Source organism: Electrona antarctica, assembly GCF_951216825.1.
Source record: "Electrona antarctica genome assembly, chromosome: 9".
Lineage (NCBI taxonomy): Eukaryota > Metazoa > Chordata > Actinopteri > Myctophiformes > Myctophidae > Electrona > Electrona antarctica.
Genome location: NC_136790.1, coordinates 57341041 through 57361487, shown reverse-complemented (window position 1 = coordinate 57361487; position 20447 = coordinate 57341041). Strand labels below are relative to the sequence as shown.

The 20447-nt window shown below is 43.3% G+C and overlaps 1 protein-coding gene across 1 annotated transcript in view; it reads right to left on the bottom strand.

Moving 5' to 3' along the window:
* The window catches only part of wdr44 (WD repeat domain 44), a 72956-nt gene extending 52842 nt beyond the window's left edge, over window positions 1-20114 (bottom strand). The window contains exons 1-5 of the mRNA XM_079511324.1: window positions 19397-20114; window positions 14905-14947; window positions 11508-11588; window positions 5800-6016; window positions 1036-1340 (exon numbers count right to left, since the gene is read on the bottom strand). Coding sequence (XP_079367450.1) covers window positions 1036-1340; window positions 5800-6016; window positions 11508-11588; window positions 14905-14947; window positions 19397-19479 — 729 coding nt within the window. The 5' untranslated portion in view covers window positions 19480-20114. The remainder of the gene's footprint in view (window positions 1-1035; window positions 1341-5799; window positions 6017-11507; window positions 11589-14904; window positions 14948-19396) is intronic.
* Window positions 20115-20447: the final 333 nt, after the last annotated feature.

Here is a 20447-nt window from a genome sequence, read left to right as displayed (position 1 = left end):
CCCATCACCCCCCAGGTCATCTTTGAGCAGGGTTAGACTACACCTCCGATCACCCCCCAGGTCATCTTTGAGCAGGGTTAAACTACACCTCCCATCACCCCCCAGGTCATCTTTGAGCAGGGTTAAACTACACCTCCCATCACCCCCCCAGGTCATCTTTGAGCAGGGTTAAACTACACCTCCCATCACCCCCCAGGTCATCTTTGAGCAGGGTTAGACTACACCTCCCATCACCCCCCAGGTCATCTTTGAGCAGGGTTAAACTACACCTCCCATCACCCCCAGGTCATCTTTGAGCAGGGTTAAACTACACCTCCCATCACCCCCCGGTCATCTTTGAGCAGGGTTAAACTACACCTCCCATCACCCCCCAGGTCATCTTTGAGCAGGGTTAGACTACACCTCCCATCACCCCCCAGGTCATCTTTGAGCAGGGTTAGACTACACCTCCCATCACCCCCAGGTCATCTTTGAGCAGGGTTAGACTACACCTCCCATCACCCCCCAGGTCATCTTTGAGCAGGGTTAGACTACACCTCCCATCACCCACAGGTCATCTTTGAGCAGGGTTAGACTACACCTCCCATCACCCCCCAGGTCATCTTTGAGCAGGGTTAGACTACACCTCCCATCACCCCCCAGGTCATCTTTGAGCAGGCCACCATTGGGCAGGTCTGACCCCTCCCATGTACTATACCCAGAGTATGGGCTAATGCCATCAGGTAGGAGGTACGAGGTCCATGTGTGCAAATATAATAATAGGTACAAGCATTCCTTTGTCCCTCTGTCAATCACACTCCTTAACAGAGTCCTTGCAGAGGGCAGACAGGGTAGGGGTCGAAGGTTATGAGGTAATGTTCTTCCTCTTTTGCACTAGGTATGTTGGTGTGTGTTTTTTTAATGTTGTACGGGTCACCGTGTGCCTTTGTTGTCTTGTATTGTATATTGTATTGTATTGTATTGTATCTGTATGCTTGGGGTCCAAGACAAATTTCTCCCTTGGGAGACAAAATAAAGAAACCTTGAACCTTGTACCTGCTCTAAGAGATCGGCGGGCCTCTTCTGGGTCTCCTCGCTGGGTGGCAGACCCCTGGTCGACGCCCCCAGGGGGGGCAGACCCCTGGACGAGCCCCCCAGGGGGGGCAGACCCCTGGACGAGCCCCCCAGGGGGGGCAGACCCCTGGACGAGCCCCCCAGGGTGCTGGTGATGTCGGGGGGCTGGACCACCATGGGGTGGGGGTGGCGGTCCGAGGGGTCTGAGGGGTCCGAGGGATCAGAGGGTTCCTGTGATCCGTTAAGCTGTTTCTGCGTCGCTGCGTCTGAGCCGTCCACCAGACCATCTGTAGACGGTATAAAGCAGGTAAAGAGCAGTGGTAAAGTCAGTAGAATATCTATATAGAATAAATAAATAAAAATGTATATATGAAATAAATGCTTAAACATGTAGCTAGGTGTAATGTTAGAGACCACAGAAGACATGTAAATATGAAATAAATGCTTAAACATGTAGCTAGGTGTAATGTTAGAGACCACAGAAGACATGTAAATATGAAATAAATGCTTAAACATGTAGCTAGGTGTAATGTTAGAGACCACAGAAGACATGTAAATATGAAATAAATGCTTAAACATGTAGCTAGGTGTAATGTTAGAGACCACAGAAGACATGTAAATATGAAATAAATGCTTAAACATGTAGCTAGGTGTAATGTTAGAGTCCACAGAAGACATGTAAATATGAAATGAGTGCTTAAACATGTAGCTAGGTGTAATGTTAGAGTCCACAGAAGACATGTAAATATGAAATGAGTGCTTAAACATGTAGCTAGGTGTAATGTTAGAGTCCACAGAAGACATGTAAATATGAAATAAATGCTTAAACATGTAGCTATAGGTGTAATGTTAGAGACCACAGAAGACATGTAAATATGAAATAAATGCTTAAACATGTAGCTAGGTGTAATGTTAGAGTCCACAGAAGACATGTAAATATGAAATACATGCTTAAACATGTAGCTACGTGTAATGTTAGTCCACAGAAGACATGTAAATATGAAATAAATGCTTAACCCTTAGAAGATGAAAGACGCCAATTGGCGTCTTCATCAGAATTCCGTAAATGATCAATGACGCCAATTGGCGTCTTCACAGTTTTTGATGAATCTAAACATATTAATATGCTCCGAAGCGCTGTTTAAATTCCTGAGCTTATATTCCAACTACATTACCCAGAAAACCCGTGTCACGTGACACACGTGTACGTGTTGCCATTGGAAGCTGGTCCCACCCCCTGTAAACAGTGGGGGCAGAGGGAGTCTTCATAGTTTTCATTGTTTTGCCTGTTTGCCGTCTCGCCCGAGCGATTTTCTAGCAGAAAAAGTTGAAAGCAGTACTATTTATTTGAGCGAGTTTTGTGGTAGTAGTATTGATCCATACGCGTCCCAGTCGCCTTCTCCAGGCGGAGTAGCCCTGGTCCAGTGCTTACAGCGAGACTCGCTGCTCCCTCCCTCCTTTTTTCATTGTCTCCCCATCGTCGTCCGATGAGCTATACCGGGAAACCATTGAAGAAGACGATCAACCCGGAATGTTTTGAGGTAATCTTATTGTAGAAAATGCCCTTCTATAGTGATCAGAAATCATAAGATGATCGCTACAAATAGATGCTTGGATAATTACTACTACTAGTCAGATCATGACGCCAGAATGACTCACCACGATGGCCCCCAGCCATTAGCCAGCACCGAAGGTGCTGGCTAATGGTGTTGGTCGGTGCATTGGTGCTGGCTAAGGGCTGGAGGGGGGGGTTGGTGTCGATCGGTTGGTTGGTGCAGTACAAATGTATCGTAGCAGGCATGCACGCATGGCAGTACAAGTATTTTATATTGTAGCGTGCCTTATAGGCGATCTGATCTTTAGAGTAATGTTTGCTCCTTTTATTTACTGTCTACAAAGACGGAGAACAAACATGCATCGTTTACTGAAGCAACGCGTGGTTATGATGACGTTGCTACAAGGATCGGAGGGGGGACGGGGAGTGAAGCTAACAGTAGCGTATTATATAAGATCTGTATGACGTTTCATTGACGTCTGAGCTTGCATGATAATTGCATTCATTGTATATTGTATACAATCATGATTGTACATTGTTTAGTGTGTCTCCGTGTGATGATGATGATGACGATGATGTCAGATAGCCTACGTCCCCCCCCCCCCCAACTGGCTATTGGCCGGGCTGACTACAGCTAAATGTTTATTTTTATATATTTAGAACTGGCATCGGAGGAGGAGGATGATGATGATGATGATGATGATGAAGACGAAGAGTCAAGACTGCGATGGAGTTCTCCGACACTGAACCGGATGCATTCATTCATTTCAGTTGTTGTTTTTTTTTAAATTTAGCCTACACACACACACACCGTCAAGAACAACTGGAATGCAGTGGTTTGGGGACACTGGGGAGTTTGGGGACAACTGTTTTGTATGTAGGCCTATTTATTTTCTGTTATATTTATTATAATTGTATTATGTTAGTAGTCATAAAAAATAAAAGACAAGCTTTTACAATGAGTTAGACCTGTCATGGCTATTTTGTTCACTAGTCTGAGGTTTATGGTTTGACTAAGCGAGTTTCAACTGTGATTTACTCTGTAACGGTAGATGGTAAGAACCCAATTTTTTTGTTATAATACAGTATACATTCAAGTCTATATTTTGATACATATCATGGGCACAAAGTCATATCAAAACAATGTCCTTGGATGAGTTTTTTATCAAAACTGTTTCTTCACAACAGGTTTTTGAGATACATGCATGAATAGACACGGTACTGGTAAGACTATGTAAACATGGTATATATCAAAATGTGCGTTAGAATGTCTAATTTTACCCCAAAAAAGAATTGAGTTTATATGATGTTCCATTTCAGAGCTAGGGGGACTTTTAGCTGGATAGGTCAGATTGATCATGACTGACCATGCTATTTATAGATGGCAAAATATCTACAGTGGTACATGTGAGAAACTTTTTATTTTATTTTAATTGAACTAGACAACTCACCCTTTAAAATGAGATATTGCATGGCTATGTACGCCCAGCAGAAAAAAAGTTATTTAGAAAATAAAACTTCAACCGGTCATAACTTTTTTTGTTGTCCTAGAAACACTACCCAGTGTAAATGCAGGCTCTTTTAAATGGCTTCCAACACCACAACTAAACATTTTATCAACTCAGTTCATTTTTTTCCTGGAAGCAGACAAGCCAAGCTTTCTCTGAAGGTCTTTCGTTGTCACACATTCACAACAGAGAATTTTCAATAAATCATTCAAAAACGCCATTCTGCCATAGAGAAGTCTAAAAACTATATAGAAATCCATGAAACTCTCAAAGAGTTAAACATGTAGCTATAGGTGTAATGTTAGAGTCCACAGAAGACATGTAAATATGAAATAAATGCTTAAACATGTAGCTAGGTGTAATGTTAGAGACCACAGAAGACATGTAAATATGAAATAAATGCTTAAACATGTAGCTACGTGTAATGTTAGAGTCCACAGAAGACATGTAAATATGAAATAAATGCTTAAACATGTAGCTAGGTGTAATGTTAGAGACCACAGAAGACATTTAAATATGAAATAAATGCTTAAACATGTAGCTAGGTGTAATGTTAGTCCACAGAAGACATGTAAATATGAAATAAATGCTTAAACATGTAGCTAGGTGTAATGGTAGAGACCACAGAAGACATGTAAATATGAAATAAATGCTTAAACATGTAGCTAGGTGTAATGTTAGAGACCACAGAAGACATGTAAATATGAAATAAATGCTTAAACATGTAGCTAGGTGTAATGTTAGAGACCACAGAAGACATTTAAATATGAAATAAATGCTTAAACATGTAGCTAGGTGTAATGTTAGTCCACAGAAGACATGTAAATATGAAATAAATGCTTAAACATGTACTGTAGCTAGGTGTAATGGTAGAGACCACAGAAGACATGTAAATATGAAATAAATGCTTAAACATGTAGCTAGGTGTAATGTTAGAGTCCACAGAAGACATGTAAATATGAAATAAATGCTTAAACATGTAGCTAAGTGTAATGTTAGAGTCCACAGAAGACATGTAAATATGAAATAAATGCTTAAACATGTAGCTAGGTGTAATGTTAGAGACCACAGAAGACATTTAAATATGAAATAAATGCTTAAACATGTAGCTAGGTGTAATGTTTGAGTCCACAGAAGTGAACCTTTCAAAGCTGTTTTCTCAACTCGCTGTTTCTCTGCAAGACATTACTCTATAAGCCATATCTCCAAAATTGGTGGGTCAAACTGAACAACCAATGTCAATTTGAAGCTACGATTCCCTGTTTTCACGAAAATCCCAGGTCCGTATATATACGTACGTCGACACTAGGGGGCGTCATATCCCAGGTCTGTATATATACGTATGTCGACACTAGGGGGCGTCATATCCCAGGTCCGTATATATACGTACGTCGCCACTAGGGGGCGTCATATCCCAGGTCCGTATAGGGACCCCTCCACCCCAGAAGCAAAGATTTGAGCGTTCGCTCTGAAATAATATATATTCAATGACTTGCACCACCTTTTCACAATTTTTCCAAAAAATAGCAGATCTACAAGCTCGTAGCGCGGCAACGAGTGCCGCGCTACGAGCTTGTAGATCTGCTATTTTTCAATAGTTAACGTATAACGTAATGCTTAAAACACCAAAAGGGGTTCCCGCCCAGAATGGGTTATATACAGTATGTATTATAAGTAATTTACCGTGTTCCCCAGCAGGGGGCGGCGGTGTGGGCGTGGGCGGCGGGGCGGGCTCTATGGGAACACGTGGGGGCGGGGCTTCACTGTGGTGGTGGTGGTGGGCGTGGCCGTGGTGCTTTGGCCCCGCCTCCACGGTGAGCTGTTCCAACAGCTGGGCCACGCCCCCCTCCTCCTCGTCCCCGCCCCCTTTCTGGCTCTCCTGGATGATGCTGTCGATGATCTGGAGGAGAAGAACATGGAAGGGTTAATGTCTGGCTAGTTGATATCAATAACCTCCTATTAACCCATTCTGGTCGGGAACCCCTTTTGGTGTTAGCATTATGCTATGCTTTAGCTATTGAAAAATAGCAGATCTACAGTCAGTGATGTAAATAGGGTGCGTTTTTCGTCCCAAAACGCACTTTATAGTTATGGGACGCAATAAAGCAACAGCCTCTGCATCCTGTGGACGCAACTTTATCCTGGCTGCACTGAAGACTATGGCACTCTCTCGGTCACACACTGTTCTACGTGGAAGTCTAGCACTCTTTCGGTCACACACAGGCTACAACATCGGGTCTCATCACAACCCAATGCGCGACCCGTGAAGTCGGGGGGAAAAATAATAAAAGAGAGAAAAGAAAAAGACGGAGTGACAAATCGTTAGCAACAAGCTATGCTAACAGACTGGTGGTGGTGTGGTGTTGGCTATTAGCTTGTTGCTGCTGCTGATTCAACGCACTGATTGAACTTCACTTCATGTCCGCCTGTAACGTGAACGAATCCTGACACCAGCGCTGCAAAAACAGACAAATCTACAAGCTCTCAACGCGCTGCAAACGGCGCTGCAGAGATGGGCGCATCTGCGGGTTCTCAACGCGTTTGTTTTTGCAGCGCTGGTGTCAGGGTTCGTTCACGTTCATCTACAAGCTCTCAACACGTTGTAAACGGCGCTGCAGAGACAGGCGCATCTGCAGGTTCTCAACGCGTCGCGTCAGCGGCGCGTTGAGAGCTTGTGAATCTGTCTTTTTATTCTTCCCTGTAGACAGGGACTCAAGTGACTTCTAAGTTCCACTTTTCCAAATAAATTATTTTACATCCACAATGGCAAACCTATTTGCATTTTGGCTAAGTACAATAATTGCAACTGCAACTTTTGGTTGGTATATTAAGCTATGTTAAATCCACTGTTGCCCACTATTAGTATTTCTTACCGAGTTGTGCTTGCTAATACTACTAGCCTACATAAAAATATATACTGTATAGGCCTATTTGATATTTTTATATATATTTTTTTTTTTATTAAAAATGTTTTATTATTATTTTTGAGTGGTGCAACCACTCCCTAACGTATTAACTGTATATTAACTGTATATATGATGCTTTCGGGGGGTGCCAATACATTACAGTGCAGTAGAGGGTACAGTAGAGGGACCGCCACACGGTAACGGCACGCCGGAACCGGCCCGGCCCGGCCCCCTGGGCGCATTCCTGGGGGTCTGGAACTCCCCTCCCCCCGCCCCCCGCGAACCCCCTCACGGAGTTGCACCACTCACTTCACACAGGTGTGATTTTTTTGAATGAATGACCACCTGTGCATCCCGGGACCCATTACATTGAAAACCTATTTACATCACTGTGACTACAAGCTCATAGCGCGCCACTCGGTGGCGCGCTATGAGCTTGTAGATCTGCTATTTTTGAAAAATTGAAGAACGACTGACATAGAAACATAGCTTTTTCAGAAAACTGTCAGGATGTAGAAGACATTTTTAGAATCTGATCTCAGGTCAGAATGGGATAATTAATCTCCGTCTAGGGCATCGCACGGAATTAATTCATAGGACGGAGACCTCCGTCTGGGGCCCTTAACCCATTTAGGCCTGACGTCGAAATAAAATAAAAAAAGTTCGCTCTGAAAGAATATATATTCAAAGATTTGTGCCGCATTTTTTACGATTTTTTCAAAAATAGCAGACCTACAAGCTCGTAGCGCACCACTCGGTGGCGCGCTATGAGCTTGTAGATCTGCTATTTTTCAATAGCTAAAGTATAACATAATGCTTAGTTAAAACACCAAAAGGGGTTCCCGCCCAAAACGGGTTAAACTGTTAACTGTATATATGATGATTGCGGGTGTTACAGTACAGTACAGTACAGTACAGTACAGTACAGTACAGTACAGTACAGTACAGTACAGTACAGTACAGTACAGTACAGTACAGTACAGTACAGTACAGTCGATGATCTGGAGAGAGAAGAACATGGAGTTGTTTTTGGCAGCAGATTTAGATTTTAGTTTTAGTCATAGTCTCTTGAATAGTTTCCATTTAGTCTTAGTCACATTTTTAGTCGCCTGGAATGTTTTAGTGTTAGTCTAGTTTTAGTCAACTAAATGTCATGAGATTTTAGGTGGCTTTTACACGAGAATGGTGTTCATATAAAACGGCAAAATAATGGTGTTTTCAGGAGGTGAAAACGCAACAAAGTGAAACCACCTCCCAGAGTGGAAATCTTTGAGAACGCCGTTTTATCCCGTCTCCGTGTAAACAGGCAAAACGGTGAATCCGCAAAACTTATGACATCATGGCTCACGTTGGCTCGCAGCGCATATATTATTACATTGATGCATAATTATGATATAATGGAGTTCCTGAGCAAGCCTCCCTCCTCGCCTACAAAGCGCTGCTCATCAGTGATGGTGAATGTAAAACCATGATGTAAATAAAATGCCTTAATTGTGATAGGTGTCAGCCGCGGCAGCAGCGTTTATGTAGCCTAATGTATTATAAAATATATAACCATCCCGTGGCGCGCTCTGCCTGCATGCTCTGGGCTGTCTGTCACCACCATCACCCGAAAATGAATGAAAATAAAAATCCAGTCCCCTCCCCAGGTGATTAAACAAAAAGGAATCACCCTCCCCTATTAACCTATTAATTAACATCACATTTACCTCAGTATTATTTATTCCTAACTTTAATCTGGTAGCGTTTTTAATGTGTGAGAAAATAAAGTGACCGCAAAAATCGCGAAAAACTGTCTGCTGTGAGGTTTGAACTCACGGCCAATGCGTACAATGGTCTCGTAGTCTAACACCTAACACAGCAAGCTATGCAAGTCATTGAAAAGTGGGGGTTGAAGTGTGTACTTGTATGTAGTGTCACTCAGACTGAAAGCCCTCACCACGGCAGCAGTTTTATGGGATGGGCGTCGTCAAAGCGGCAGTCTTCGGTGATTGGTTCATACCAACCAATCAGAATAGTAGGAAAGCGGATGAGGTTGTTGTCAATCATGAGGCTATGGCTAACCCGTTTGCTAACCAATCAAACCACAGCCAACGAGCGCTACTAGCATGTGAACAAAAGCGGTAAAATATGTCGGATGATGATGTTTATAAAACCTCTCGTGTCTGTAAAGAAACTATTTAACATACGTCGTTTTAACCCATTTTGGGCGGGAACCTCTTTTGGTGTTAGCATTATGTTATGCTTTAGCTATTGAAAAATAGCAGATCTACAAGCTCATAGCGCGCCACCGAGTGCCGCGCTACGAGCTTGTAGGTCTGCTATTTTTGAAGAATCGAAGAACGACTGACATAGAAACATAGCTTTTTCAGAAAACTGTCAGGATGTAGAAGACATTTTTAGAATCTGATCTCAGGTCAAAATGGGATAATAGCCAGATTGATACGGTGGTGAGTCACCGCAGTGGGGGGGCAGCCATGTTTGTTGTCCGACGCTGTCGAGTGACGGGGCTGATGGCCAATCAGCTGCTGTGATCGGATTTCCGAACGACACCAACGCCGCCGTAGGCAGAGAGACTCCAGACCTGAATCACCAGGACATATTTTCTTAATGGGCGTGGCTAGCGATTCAGGGCTGGAGCTAGGCTACATGGAATAATGTCTGGCTAGCGTTGGGATCAGTGTTGCATTCGTCGACTAAAACTAAGACGAAAAATGGTCATCGACTACCTTTTTCCACTGACAACGAAAACTAAATGAAAACTAAAATGTGACTAAAACTAAATTAAAACTATTCAAATTTTGCTACCAAAAACACTGGTTGGGAGATAATTCACCTCCTTTATGTAAGGGATAATGTCTGGCTAGGTGGTCGTTGTAGGGAGATAATTCACCTCCTTTATGTAAGGGATAATGTCTGGCTAGGTGGTCGTTGTAGGAGATAATTCACCTCCTTTTATGTAAGGATAATGTCTGGCTAGGTGGTCGTTGTAGGGAGATAATTCACCTCCTTTTATGTAAGGATAATGTCTGGCTAGCTGGTCGTTGTAGGGAGATAATTCACCTCCTTTATGTAAGGGATAATGTCTGGCTAGCTGGTCGTTGTAGGGAGATATTTCACCTCCTTTATGTAAGGGATAATGTCTGGCTAGGTGGTCGTTGTAGGGAGATAATTCACCTCCTTTATGTAAGGGATAATGTCTGGCTAGCTGGTCGTTGTAGGGAGATAATTCACCTCCTTTTATGTAAGGATAATGTCTGGCTAGCTGGTCGTTGTAGGGAGATAATTCACCTCCTTTATGTAAGGATAATGTCTGGCTAGGTGGTCGTTGTAGGGAGATCATTCACCTCCTTTATGTAAGGATAATGTCTGGCTAGGTGGTCGTTGTAGGGAGATAATTCACCTCCTTTATGTAAGGGATAATGTATGGCTAGGTGGTCGTTGTAGGGAGATAATTCACCTCCTTTATGTAAGGGATAATGTCTGGCTAGCTGGTCGTTGTAGGGAGATAATTCACCTCCTTTGTGTAAGGGATAATATCTGGCTAGCTGGTCGTTGTAGGGAGATAATTCACCTCCTTTGTGTAAGGATAATGTCTGGCTAGGTGGTCGTTGTAGGAGATAATTCACCTCCTTTATGTAAGGGATAATGTCTGGCTAGGTGGTCGTTGTAGGGAGATATTTCACCTCCTTTATGTAAGGATAATGTCTGGCTAGGTGGTCGTTGTAGGGAGATATTTTGTTTTGCTATTTTTGAATTGGAATCCTGAAAAGTAACCTTTTTATTGAATTTCAAATGCATTTAGTTATAGTTATGTTAACTTTATGAACTGTTAACATAACTACATTGGACACAAAAAGACAATAACATTTTACCAGTCATTAAGTACTAGTCATTTAATACTGGTCATGAAGTAATTAAAGCGGGTTTGGAATTGTAACAGCTGAAATCAATACTATATCAGTATTCTGATTAACCTGCAGGCCGCATTAACCCATTTTGGGCGGGAACACTTTTTGGTGTTTTAAGCAATGCTTTAGCTATTGAAAAATAGCAGATCTACAAGCTCATAGCGCGGCACCGAGTGCCGCGCTATGAGGTTGTAAGTCTGCTATTTTTTAAAAATCGTGAAAACGTCGTGCAAAGTTTTGAATATATTCTTTCAGGGCCAACGTTTTTAACTCAAATCTTTGCTTCTGGGGGGTCCCTGGAACAACATATTTTGAGATGGGGGGTCGGCGGCCAATTACAGATAATTTTTGGCGTCCTTGACATGAAATAGTTTGAGCACCACTGATATAGAAACATGGGTTTTTCAGAAAACTCATGATTCAGAAGACATTTTGTAGAATCCAGCTCAGGCTTAAATGGGTTAAGTGAAGGTGGGGGCCGCGTGTGGCCCCCGGGCCGCGTGTGGCCCCCGGGCCGCCAGTTGCCCATGTATGATTTAGACATATAGATATATGAAAGGTAGACGAGACACACCTGGAGGGAGTCGTCAGGATGAGGAGCGTCCGGCGGAGCTGCAGGTCCGACCGTAGCCTCTGCTGCTGGACTCACACATTTCTGAGGGGGGGGGGGGGGGGCGTTAGGGTCAACATGAGGTCATTAGGTCATACGGTAGGGTCAACATGAGGTCATTAGGTCATACGGTAGGGTCAACATGAAGTCATTAGGTCACAATGAGGTCATGATGAGTCTGAGACTCTTGTTTTGTGGAAATAAAACTATTCTTCTCTCTTGGTTTTCTTGTCATGGTTATAGTTCCCACAGTACGTTAATGGTTTGCTATCCATGTCAGATTCAACGTAACGAGGTATTCTTGTTGTCGTTGGAGGTAGACGGAACAACACAGGCTTCACATTTACAATCCCAGTTCTTGTCCGACCATCACAACAAAGACCAGCAAGTCAGAGACTCAGTAGCCTCGGAAACCCAGACGTTTTTATTTCCAGGGAGAAAAAAAAAAGTCTGGGTCCGAGTCCACTTCAATTTGGCATAGAGTAGCGCAAACATCGATCACTCTCTGCTGATTTCTGATCGTCTGCACCTTTGTTAAATTGACGCACACACGCACACCCGTACACACACACACACACTCCTCTCTCTCTCTGTCACTCTAATTAATTAGTCTCATGTCCAGCAGCTGCGCACAGTTACTGCCGGCGGATCCTGCCGGGAGCTGCCTATGCCATAGAAAGCATAGGTGAGTACCAGGCTAGAGACTCAGAGACTCTGAGTCTTCAAACCATAAACCAGTTTCAAGTGCCTCAGAATTCCTTCAGTACAATGTGTTCATCTATAGGTTAAAAGACTGTAGGCTTTTTTTTTTGGTGTGATTTTTTTTCCATTAGTCAACAAACATTAAACCAGTCTGCCTGCTTCTAGCTGAGTCACCGTTCTGTAAAACACCCTGGATGACTTCCCTAGTGCTGTAAAACACCCTGGGTTCACCAGGGTCGTGTTCCTTCATCGACAGAACCATAGAGGAATGTGAGAGAGAGAGTCAGCTGGTGTGACAATAATCTGTGTTTCAACTAGCAGAACCACCACAGGGGGTTAATGTATCAATATCTAAATATCAAATATATGCTGGAGATCTGGTTGAGCTGATCCTAGAACATTATATCAACTGATCTGGTTGAGCTGATCCTAGAACATTATATTAACTGATCTGGTTGAGCTGATCCTAGAACATTATATTAACTGATCTGGTTGAGCTGATCCTAGAACATTATATTAACTGATCTGGTTGAGCTGATCCTAGAACATTATATTAACTGATCTGGTTGAGCTGATCCTAGAACATTATATTAACTGATCTGGTTGAGCTGATCCTAGAACATTATATTAACTGATCTGGTTGAGCTGATCCTAGAACATTATATTAACTGATCTGGTTGAGCTGATCCTAGAACATTATATTAACTGATCTGGTTGAGCTGATCCTAGAACATTATATTAACCAAAGATTTGAGTTTTTTTATTTTTTTATTGTTTGTATTTATTTGACAGGGACAAAGCTCATTAATCAACATGTCAGTTTTCACCTCAATGTAAATGGGCCAGAGTTAGCCAAAGCTAATTTCCATCTGTAGTCCCTGGGTCCCTAGTTCAAAACATTCGCTGTGAAAGAATATATATTCAATGATTTGTACCACATTTTCACGATTTTTCAAAAATAGCAAACCTACAAGCTCGCTATGAGCTTGTTGATCTGATATTTTTCAATAGCTAAAGTATAACATAATGCTTAAAACACCAAAAGGGGATAAATCAAAATATCAAATATTGCTGGGAGATCTGGTTGAGCTGGATCCTAGAACATATATTAACCCATTTTGGGTGGGAACCCCTTTTGGTGTTTTAAGCATTAGGCCCATGTTATACTTTAGCTATTGAACAATAGCAGATCTACAAGCTCATAGCGCGGCACCGAGTGCCGCGCTATGAGCTTGTAGGTCTGCTATTTTTGAAAAATCGTGAAAATGTGCCTCAAATCTTTGAATATATATTCTTTCAGAGCGAACGTTTTTAACTCAAATCTTTGCTTCTGGGGGGGGGGGTCCCTGGAACAACATATTTTCAGATGGGGGTCGGTGGCCAATTACATATAATTTTTGGGGTCCTTGACATGAAATATTGAGCACCACTGATGAACATGAGGTTTTTCCAGAAAAAAGGGCATTTTAAAAAGACATTTTTAAAATGTCGACGTCAGGCCTAAATGGATTAAAGAGATGTTATGCTTAATTAATTAAAAAGTAATTAATTAATTTTGAGGCATTGTAATTAATAAAAAAAAAAGTGTTTTAACCGCGTTATGGTTTCTGTAATTAATTGATTCAAAATCAATCAGTTAAAGTCCTAATGGAGACCTCACAGTATGTTCCAAACCGTTACTTGTCAGGATTCAAATTCAAAAAGCACCAAATATAGCAGATCTACAAGCTCAAATGTGACCGTTTCTGACCGAGGATAAGTCATTTCTTTCATGTCATATGAAAGCAGGGAATCATAGCTTCAAATTGACATAATTGGTTGTTCAGTTTGACCCACCAGTTTTGGAGATATGGCTTATAGAGTAATGTCTTGCAGAGAAACAGAGAGTTGATCTACGAGATCTACGAGCTCGTAGGTCCGCTATTTTTTGAAAAATCGTGAAAATGTGGCGCAAATCTTTGAATATATATATTCTCTCAGAGAGAACCATTTTTTACTTGTATCTTTGCATCTGGGGGGGGGGGGGTCCCTGGAACAACATATTCAGATGGGGGTCCGGCGGTCGATTACAGATAATTCTGGCGGTCCTTGACGTGAAATAGTTTTAGAACCGCTGACATAGAAACAGAGGGTTTTTTTCAGAAAACTGTCAGTATTTAGAAGACATTAGTAGAATCTGGAGTCAGGGTCTCAATAGAGCGTTGCAGCCCCGCCCCCTCGAGAGACCCGGAAAATAAATCCCCGTTCATTTTCCTCATAGACTTTTCAGAAAGTATTTAGTTAAAGACGTTTACGCCGCGGACGAAGCCAACTCTTGTCGTGACAAATCATGACAATAAACACAATGTTTTGGGCCAAACAAAGAATTAGAAAGTAGAAAAAAATGGCCAAATATCAAAATATTGTGTTTGTTGTCACGACTCGAGTTGGCTTCGTACGACGCTTAAAAGGTCTTTAAATAAATACTTTTTGAAATGTCTATGAGGAAAAATGCATTGGGATTAATTTCCTGGGACTGGCGTCGTCATGAAAAGGGGCGGGACTGGCGTCGTCATGAAAGGGGGCGGGACTGGCGTGTTCATGAAAGAGGGCGGGACTGCGGCGCTCTATAGACATAATATTGTTCTTTGTTCAACACACTGCTATTTAATCAACGCACCTGAGTCAGCTGACTGCATGGAATGACAAACTTTGCAGGTGACCTGAAAAAAAAGACAAGAGAGAAAACAAAACAGTTTAGAACACGATTGACATGAAATTAAAGGATGACAATTGAATTCCTTTTTTGTATTATAACAAAAATCACACCCCTGTGAAGTGAGGGGCGCTCTTATCATCCTACATCATCATGACGTAAAATAGACACTATGGGCTCCATTTTCGTCACCGATAAACCCCTTTGCCTTCTTTTACTATTTTGCAAAACATTTTAGAATAGTTCAAATGGCCAGTCTACAAGCTCACAACGTGTCAATGTAGACTGGCCATTTTAACTATTCAAAAATGTTTTTCAACATAGTAAAAGAAGGCAAAGACGTTTCTTAGTTTAGGGATAAGGGGTATAGCGGTGACGAAAATGGAGCCCCATGTCTATAAAGCTCAGACACAATGACGTAAAATGCTCCATCCATTGTCAATGTGGAGGTAATGTTTGTGTTGGACAAAGTTTGTGCACAAACACTAAAATCTGGACATAGAAAAACAGTGCAACGATGTTTGAAGAGGTGCAATGACCGACACTCATGCATGAAGGAAGCATGAGTTCAAGTCCGTTGCTCTCCCCAGGTTGGCGGAGGGTGTGTAGAGCCTAGGATCACATTAGATAATTGACACTGGCCGTGAAAAATGGGTTACAAAATCCTGGGATAAAAAAATAATTTAAGAAAAAGGTGCAATAGTATATACTACACGGAAGCAGAAAGCTCTGTTCTGTGACGTCATTGGGCATGGCTAAGTCCGCCTCTAGAGTCGTTAAAAAAATGCAACGTTGAAACATTAGCGTAATTTGCTAATTCTTCGTCTGTGCTGCCAAGTTGGCGGCCGGCCAACACGAGTGATGTAACGGTATGCTGCGTTAAGCATTATTATGTCATACTTTAGCTGTTGAAAAAATAGCAGATCTACAAGCTCGTAGCGCTGCACCGAGTGCCGGGCTACAAGCTTGTAGGTCTGCTATTTTTTTTTTTAATATCGTGAAAAAGTGGCGCAAATCTTTGAATATATATTCTTTCGGAGCGAACGTTTTGAACTCAAATATTTGCTTCTGGGGAGGATAATCGAGGTTCACATTTGAGCAAGAATTGTGCATCTCTCTCTCTTTCCTTCATACTATAGTGTGCAGGTACAGTTCTGGAAACATGTCAACTGAACTGCAGGAAGCAAGGTCACTTTCACCACGACCGACACACACACACACACACACACACACACACACACACACACACACACACACACACACACACACACACACACACACACACACACACACACACACACACACACACACACACACACACACACACACACACACACACACACACACACACACACACACACACACACACACACACACACACACACACACACACACACACACACACACACACACACACACACACCTTTGGGACAGAGAAGCGAAGCGTGCACAAATATTGACCTGTGTGTTCCAGCCTCAGGACTCACATCATAAACAACATGTGACTTCAGTACGGTGGGAGGTTGGACTCGCTGTACACACACACCTACATACTAGTGTGCACGCACGCACGCACGCACGCACGCACGCACGCACGCACGCACGCACGCACAATGCGTTATAAAGAAGAAAAACAAACAGAAAAGTGCCTGCACTTTTTTGAGTGGTGCAACCACTCCCTTACGGAGCTATGTGTGTGGGTGGCTGGCTGGGTGGGTCTGAGCACGAAAACAGCATCCCTATGATTACAGACAAGCTGTTCATGCAGCCTGGATGGAGAGGGACAGAAAAGCTGTCCATGCAGCCTGGATGGAGAGGGACAGGCAAGCTGTCCATGCAGCCTGGACGGATAGGGACAGACGAGCTGTCCATGCAGCCTGGATGGAGAGGGACAGACAAGCTGTTCATGCAGCCTGGATGGAGAGGGACAGACAAGCTGTTCATGCAGCCTGGATGGAGAGGGACAAGCTGTCCATGCAGCCTGGATGGAGAGGGACAGACAAGCTGTCCATGCAGCCTGGATGAAGAGGGACAGACAAGCTGTCCATGCAGCCTGGATGAAGAGGGACAGACAAGCTGTCCATGCAGCCTGGATGGAGAGGGACAGACAAGCTGTCCATGCAGCCTGGATGGAGAGGGACAGACAAGCTGTCCATGCAGCCTGGGTGGAGAGGGACAGACAAGCTGTCCATGCAGCCTGGATGGAGAGGGACAGACAAGCTGTCCATGCAGCCTGGATGGAGAGGGACAGACAAGCTGTCCATGCAGCCTGGATGGAGAGGGACAAGCTGTCCATGCAGCCTCTGGATGGAGAGGGACAAGCTGTCCATGCAGCCTGGATGGAGAGGGACAAGCAAGCTGTCCATGCAGCCTGGATGGAGAGGGACAGACAAGCTGTCCATGCAGCAATGCGTGCAACATGACAACTGTTTTAAAGTATTGTACAGTAACAACTAAAGTCTCTGTAATGTTTATGTTGTACTATTACTAAAAAACGATCTAAAATAAAGGGATTTAAGATCATTAAAGCTGGGCTGTTGCCGCGCTACAAGCTTGTAGATCTGCTATTTTTGAAAAATCGGGAAAATGTGGCGCAAATCTAGACTTTACATATACTCTTTTTCAGAACCTTTTTAACTCAAATCTTTGCTTCTGGGGGGGTCCCTGGAACAACATATTTTCAGATGTGGGTCGGCGGCCAAATGCATATAATTTTTGGGATCCTTGAGATGAAATATTGAGCACCACTGATATGGAAGCATAGGTATTTCAGAAAACTGTCAGGATTTAGAAGACAATTTAAAAATGTCGACATCAGGCCTAAAACGGTTTGTGATATATAATATGGTAGCTTCATTAAAAGTAAGTCACTAAGCTACACACACACACACTAAACGCGCGCCGCGCACGCACACACGCAAACGCGCACACACACACAGCATAACCGTTACCACACTGATAATTGGGAACAGAAAGATGATACAGTTGTTGACACACACGCACGCACGTGCACACCCACGCACGCAGCCGCAGCCACACACACACACACACACACACACACACACACACACACACACACACACACACACACAATAGTTAGATTAGATTAAAGCAAAATAATCAATCAAAAGATGGACCCTCATGGGTCTCATGGTTTCATTTTTTTTCTCTCAAGAGTTAAATAAGGGTCCATTTGGTTAGCCTGGCTAATAAGCCAGACTCAAATCACACTGTCGTGTGGTATTTGAGTCTGGAGATGCTGTGTATGGATCTTGTTTCCCGGGGGGCGGGTTCAAACATTTTCTCTTTGACACAATTGGTCAGAGCTACTGTCAGTCAAAGGTCTCAAGCATTGAACGTCACTGTACCAAAGCCCGCCCATATTGCATACCGTGTCCCGATTGGCCACACCAGTTCTCTGGTGTAGGAAATGGGCGTACAATTGAGCCTCTCCAGACCGTAATCCGCCGGCAGGCGATTTTTTTGCCAACGGCTGATTCGGTCTGGCTTATTAGCCAGGCTACCATTTGGTTACCAACTCCTCCATCATTTATCTGCATGGGGACCACCTGGAACGCCCCCAAGGACCACTGGTTGAGAACCACAGCTCTAGGCAGAGCTACAAGCTCACAGCGCGTCGCATGCTCGCATCGCAACCATCACTACTATTACACACATTTTAACACCACAAAGCTAGACTGTTGCTCACACACACACACGCACGCACGCACGCACGCATGTGCACGCGCAAACACACACACACACACACACACACACACACACGCATGTGCCCACGCACACAAACACACACACACAACCACACACACGCACGCAACAAAACATGATAGTTAGATTAGAGCCACTAAGCAACACAAATTGATGACATGTGCACGTGCACACAGACACGCGCGTACACACGCACACAATAAAGGTTAGCTATGATTTGATGAAAAGTCACTAAGACAGACACATTGGTGTCAGACAGACAGACAGACAGGCAGGCAGACAGTAGACACATTGGTGTCAGACAGACAGACAGGCAGGCAGGCAGGCAGACACATTGGTGTCAGACAGACAGACAGGCAGGCAGGCAGGCAGACAGACACATTGGTGTCAGACAGGCAGACAGGCAGGTAGGCAGGCAGACAGGCAGGTAGGCAGGCAGGCAGGCAGACACATTGGTGTCAGTCAGACAGACAGAGACAGACAGACAGACAGAGGCAAGCAGGCAGGCAGACAGGCAGGCAGGCAGACAGACAGACATAAACAGATCACATGGATCAACAGCTGATCTTTCCTCCTCTGAACATTAAATATACAACATTATTACACTTCAGGAGAAGGACTGAAGTCAAACATAAATAACACATAAAAACATCATTCTTACCCTTTAGGAGAAGGAGTGAAGTGTTAATAATGATATATAATATAAATAATAATACATATTAATTCTTACCCTTTGGGTGAAGGGCTGAAGTGAACATCTTCTGGAGCATCGTAGAACTCCTCAGTGTCAGAACTCACATCCTCCTCGTCCATGATGACGAAAACACACTTGTGTATCCTTAACGAAAATAATAAAAAACTATAAACTCTAATTTAACTCAAACCAGTGGAGGTTAGCTAACCTGCTAACACACACACACACAGCACTACATGCATGTATGTGCACATGCACGCGCCCCGTGCGTGTGGGTCCAGATGTTTAATAAATAAATCCACCCAAACCGACAGTGATGAAGTCTAAAAGAAATGTTATTTAAAATGAAACGTCACTCCCCATGACGTTAAGGGTTGAGCTAGCCTAGCCTAGCCTAGCCTAGAATAGCCTACATACACACAGTGTATCAGAGCTACCCTAGCATAGCCTAGCCTACATACACACACAGTGAAACAGAGCTAGCTGTTATAATGCTATCTTGTTTGTGTCCAGTTTGTCCAAAAAACATAAAAATAAAGTCCAAACTGTTGCAGTTCTTTAGGTCTCTGAGGCTTTTAGCGTCTGTCTGTGTTGTAGTTTCTATAAAGTGTGTGTTTTTAGATGAATGTCTTCCTCATTATGAAGACAGTATGTTTGTAGAAGGAGCAGCTAGCACAGACTGTTAGCCACCTGATGCTAACTGACAGACACACGCGCACACACACACAACACCAGGGTTGCCACGTCGTCTGTGTGAGAGGAATAATTAAGAAAAGCAGGTCTGTGGAAACGTAAGGGTTCTCAAGCCTTTTCATGGTCCATTATTTATTTATTTATGTATTTATTCCAGTGGTTCTTAAAGTGGGGTCCGGGGACCCCCAGGGGTCCTTGAGGGAGTTCCAGGGGGTCCCCAGCTAAATGATAGTTTGGAACCAAATGGACCCTTATGTGTCTGTAACTCAGAGAGTGTACAAATGGAACCAAATGGACCCGGAACACTCTCAGAGTTAAATTAACATTGATTTTACAGTATAAATTGGGGGTCCCAGAGATAGAAATGCCATTAAATGGGGGTCCGTAGACTAAT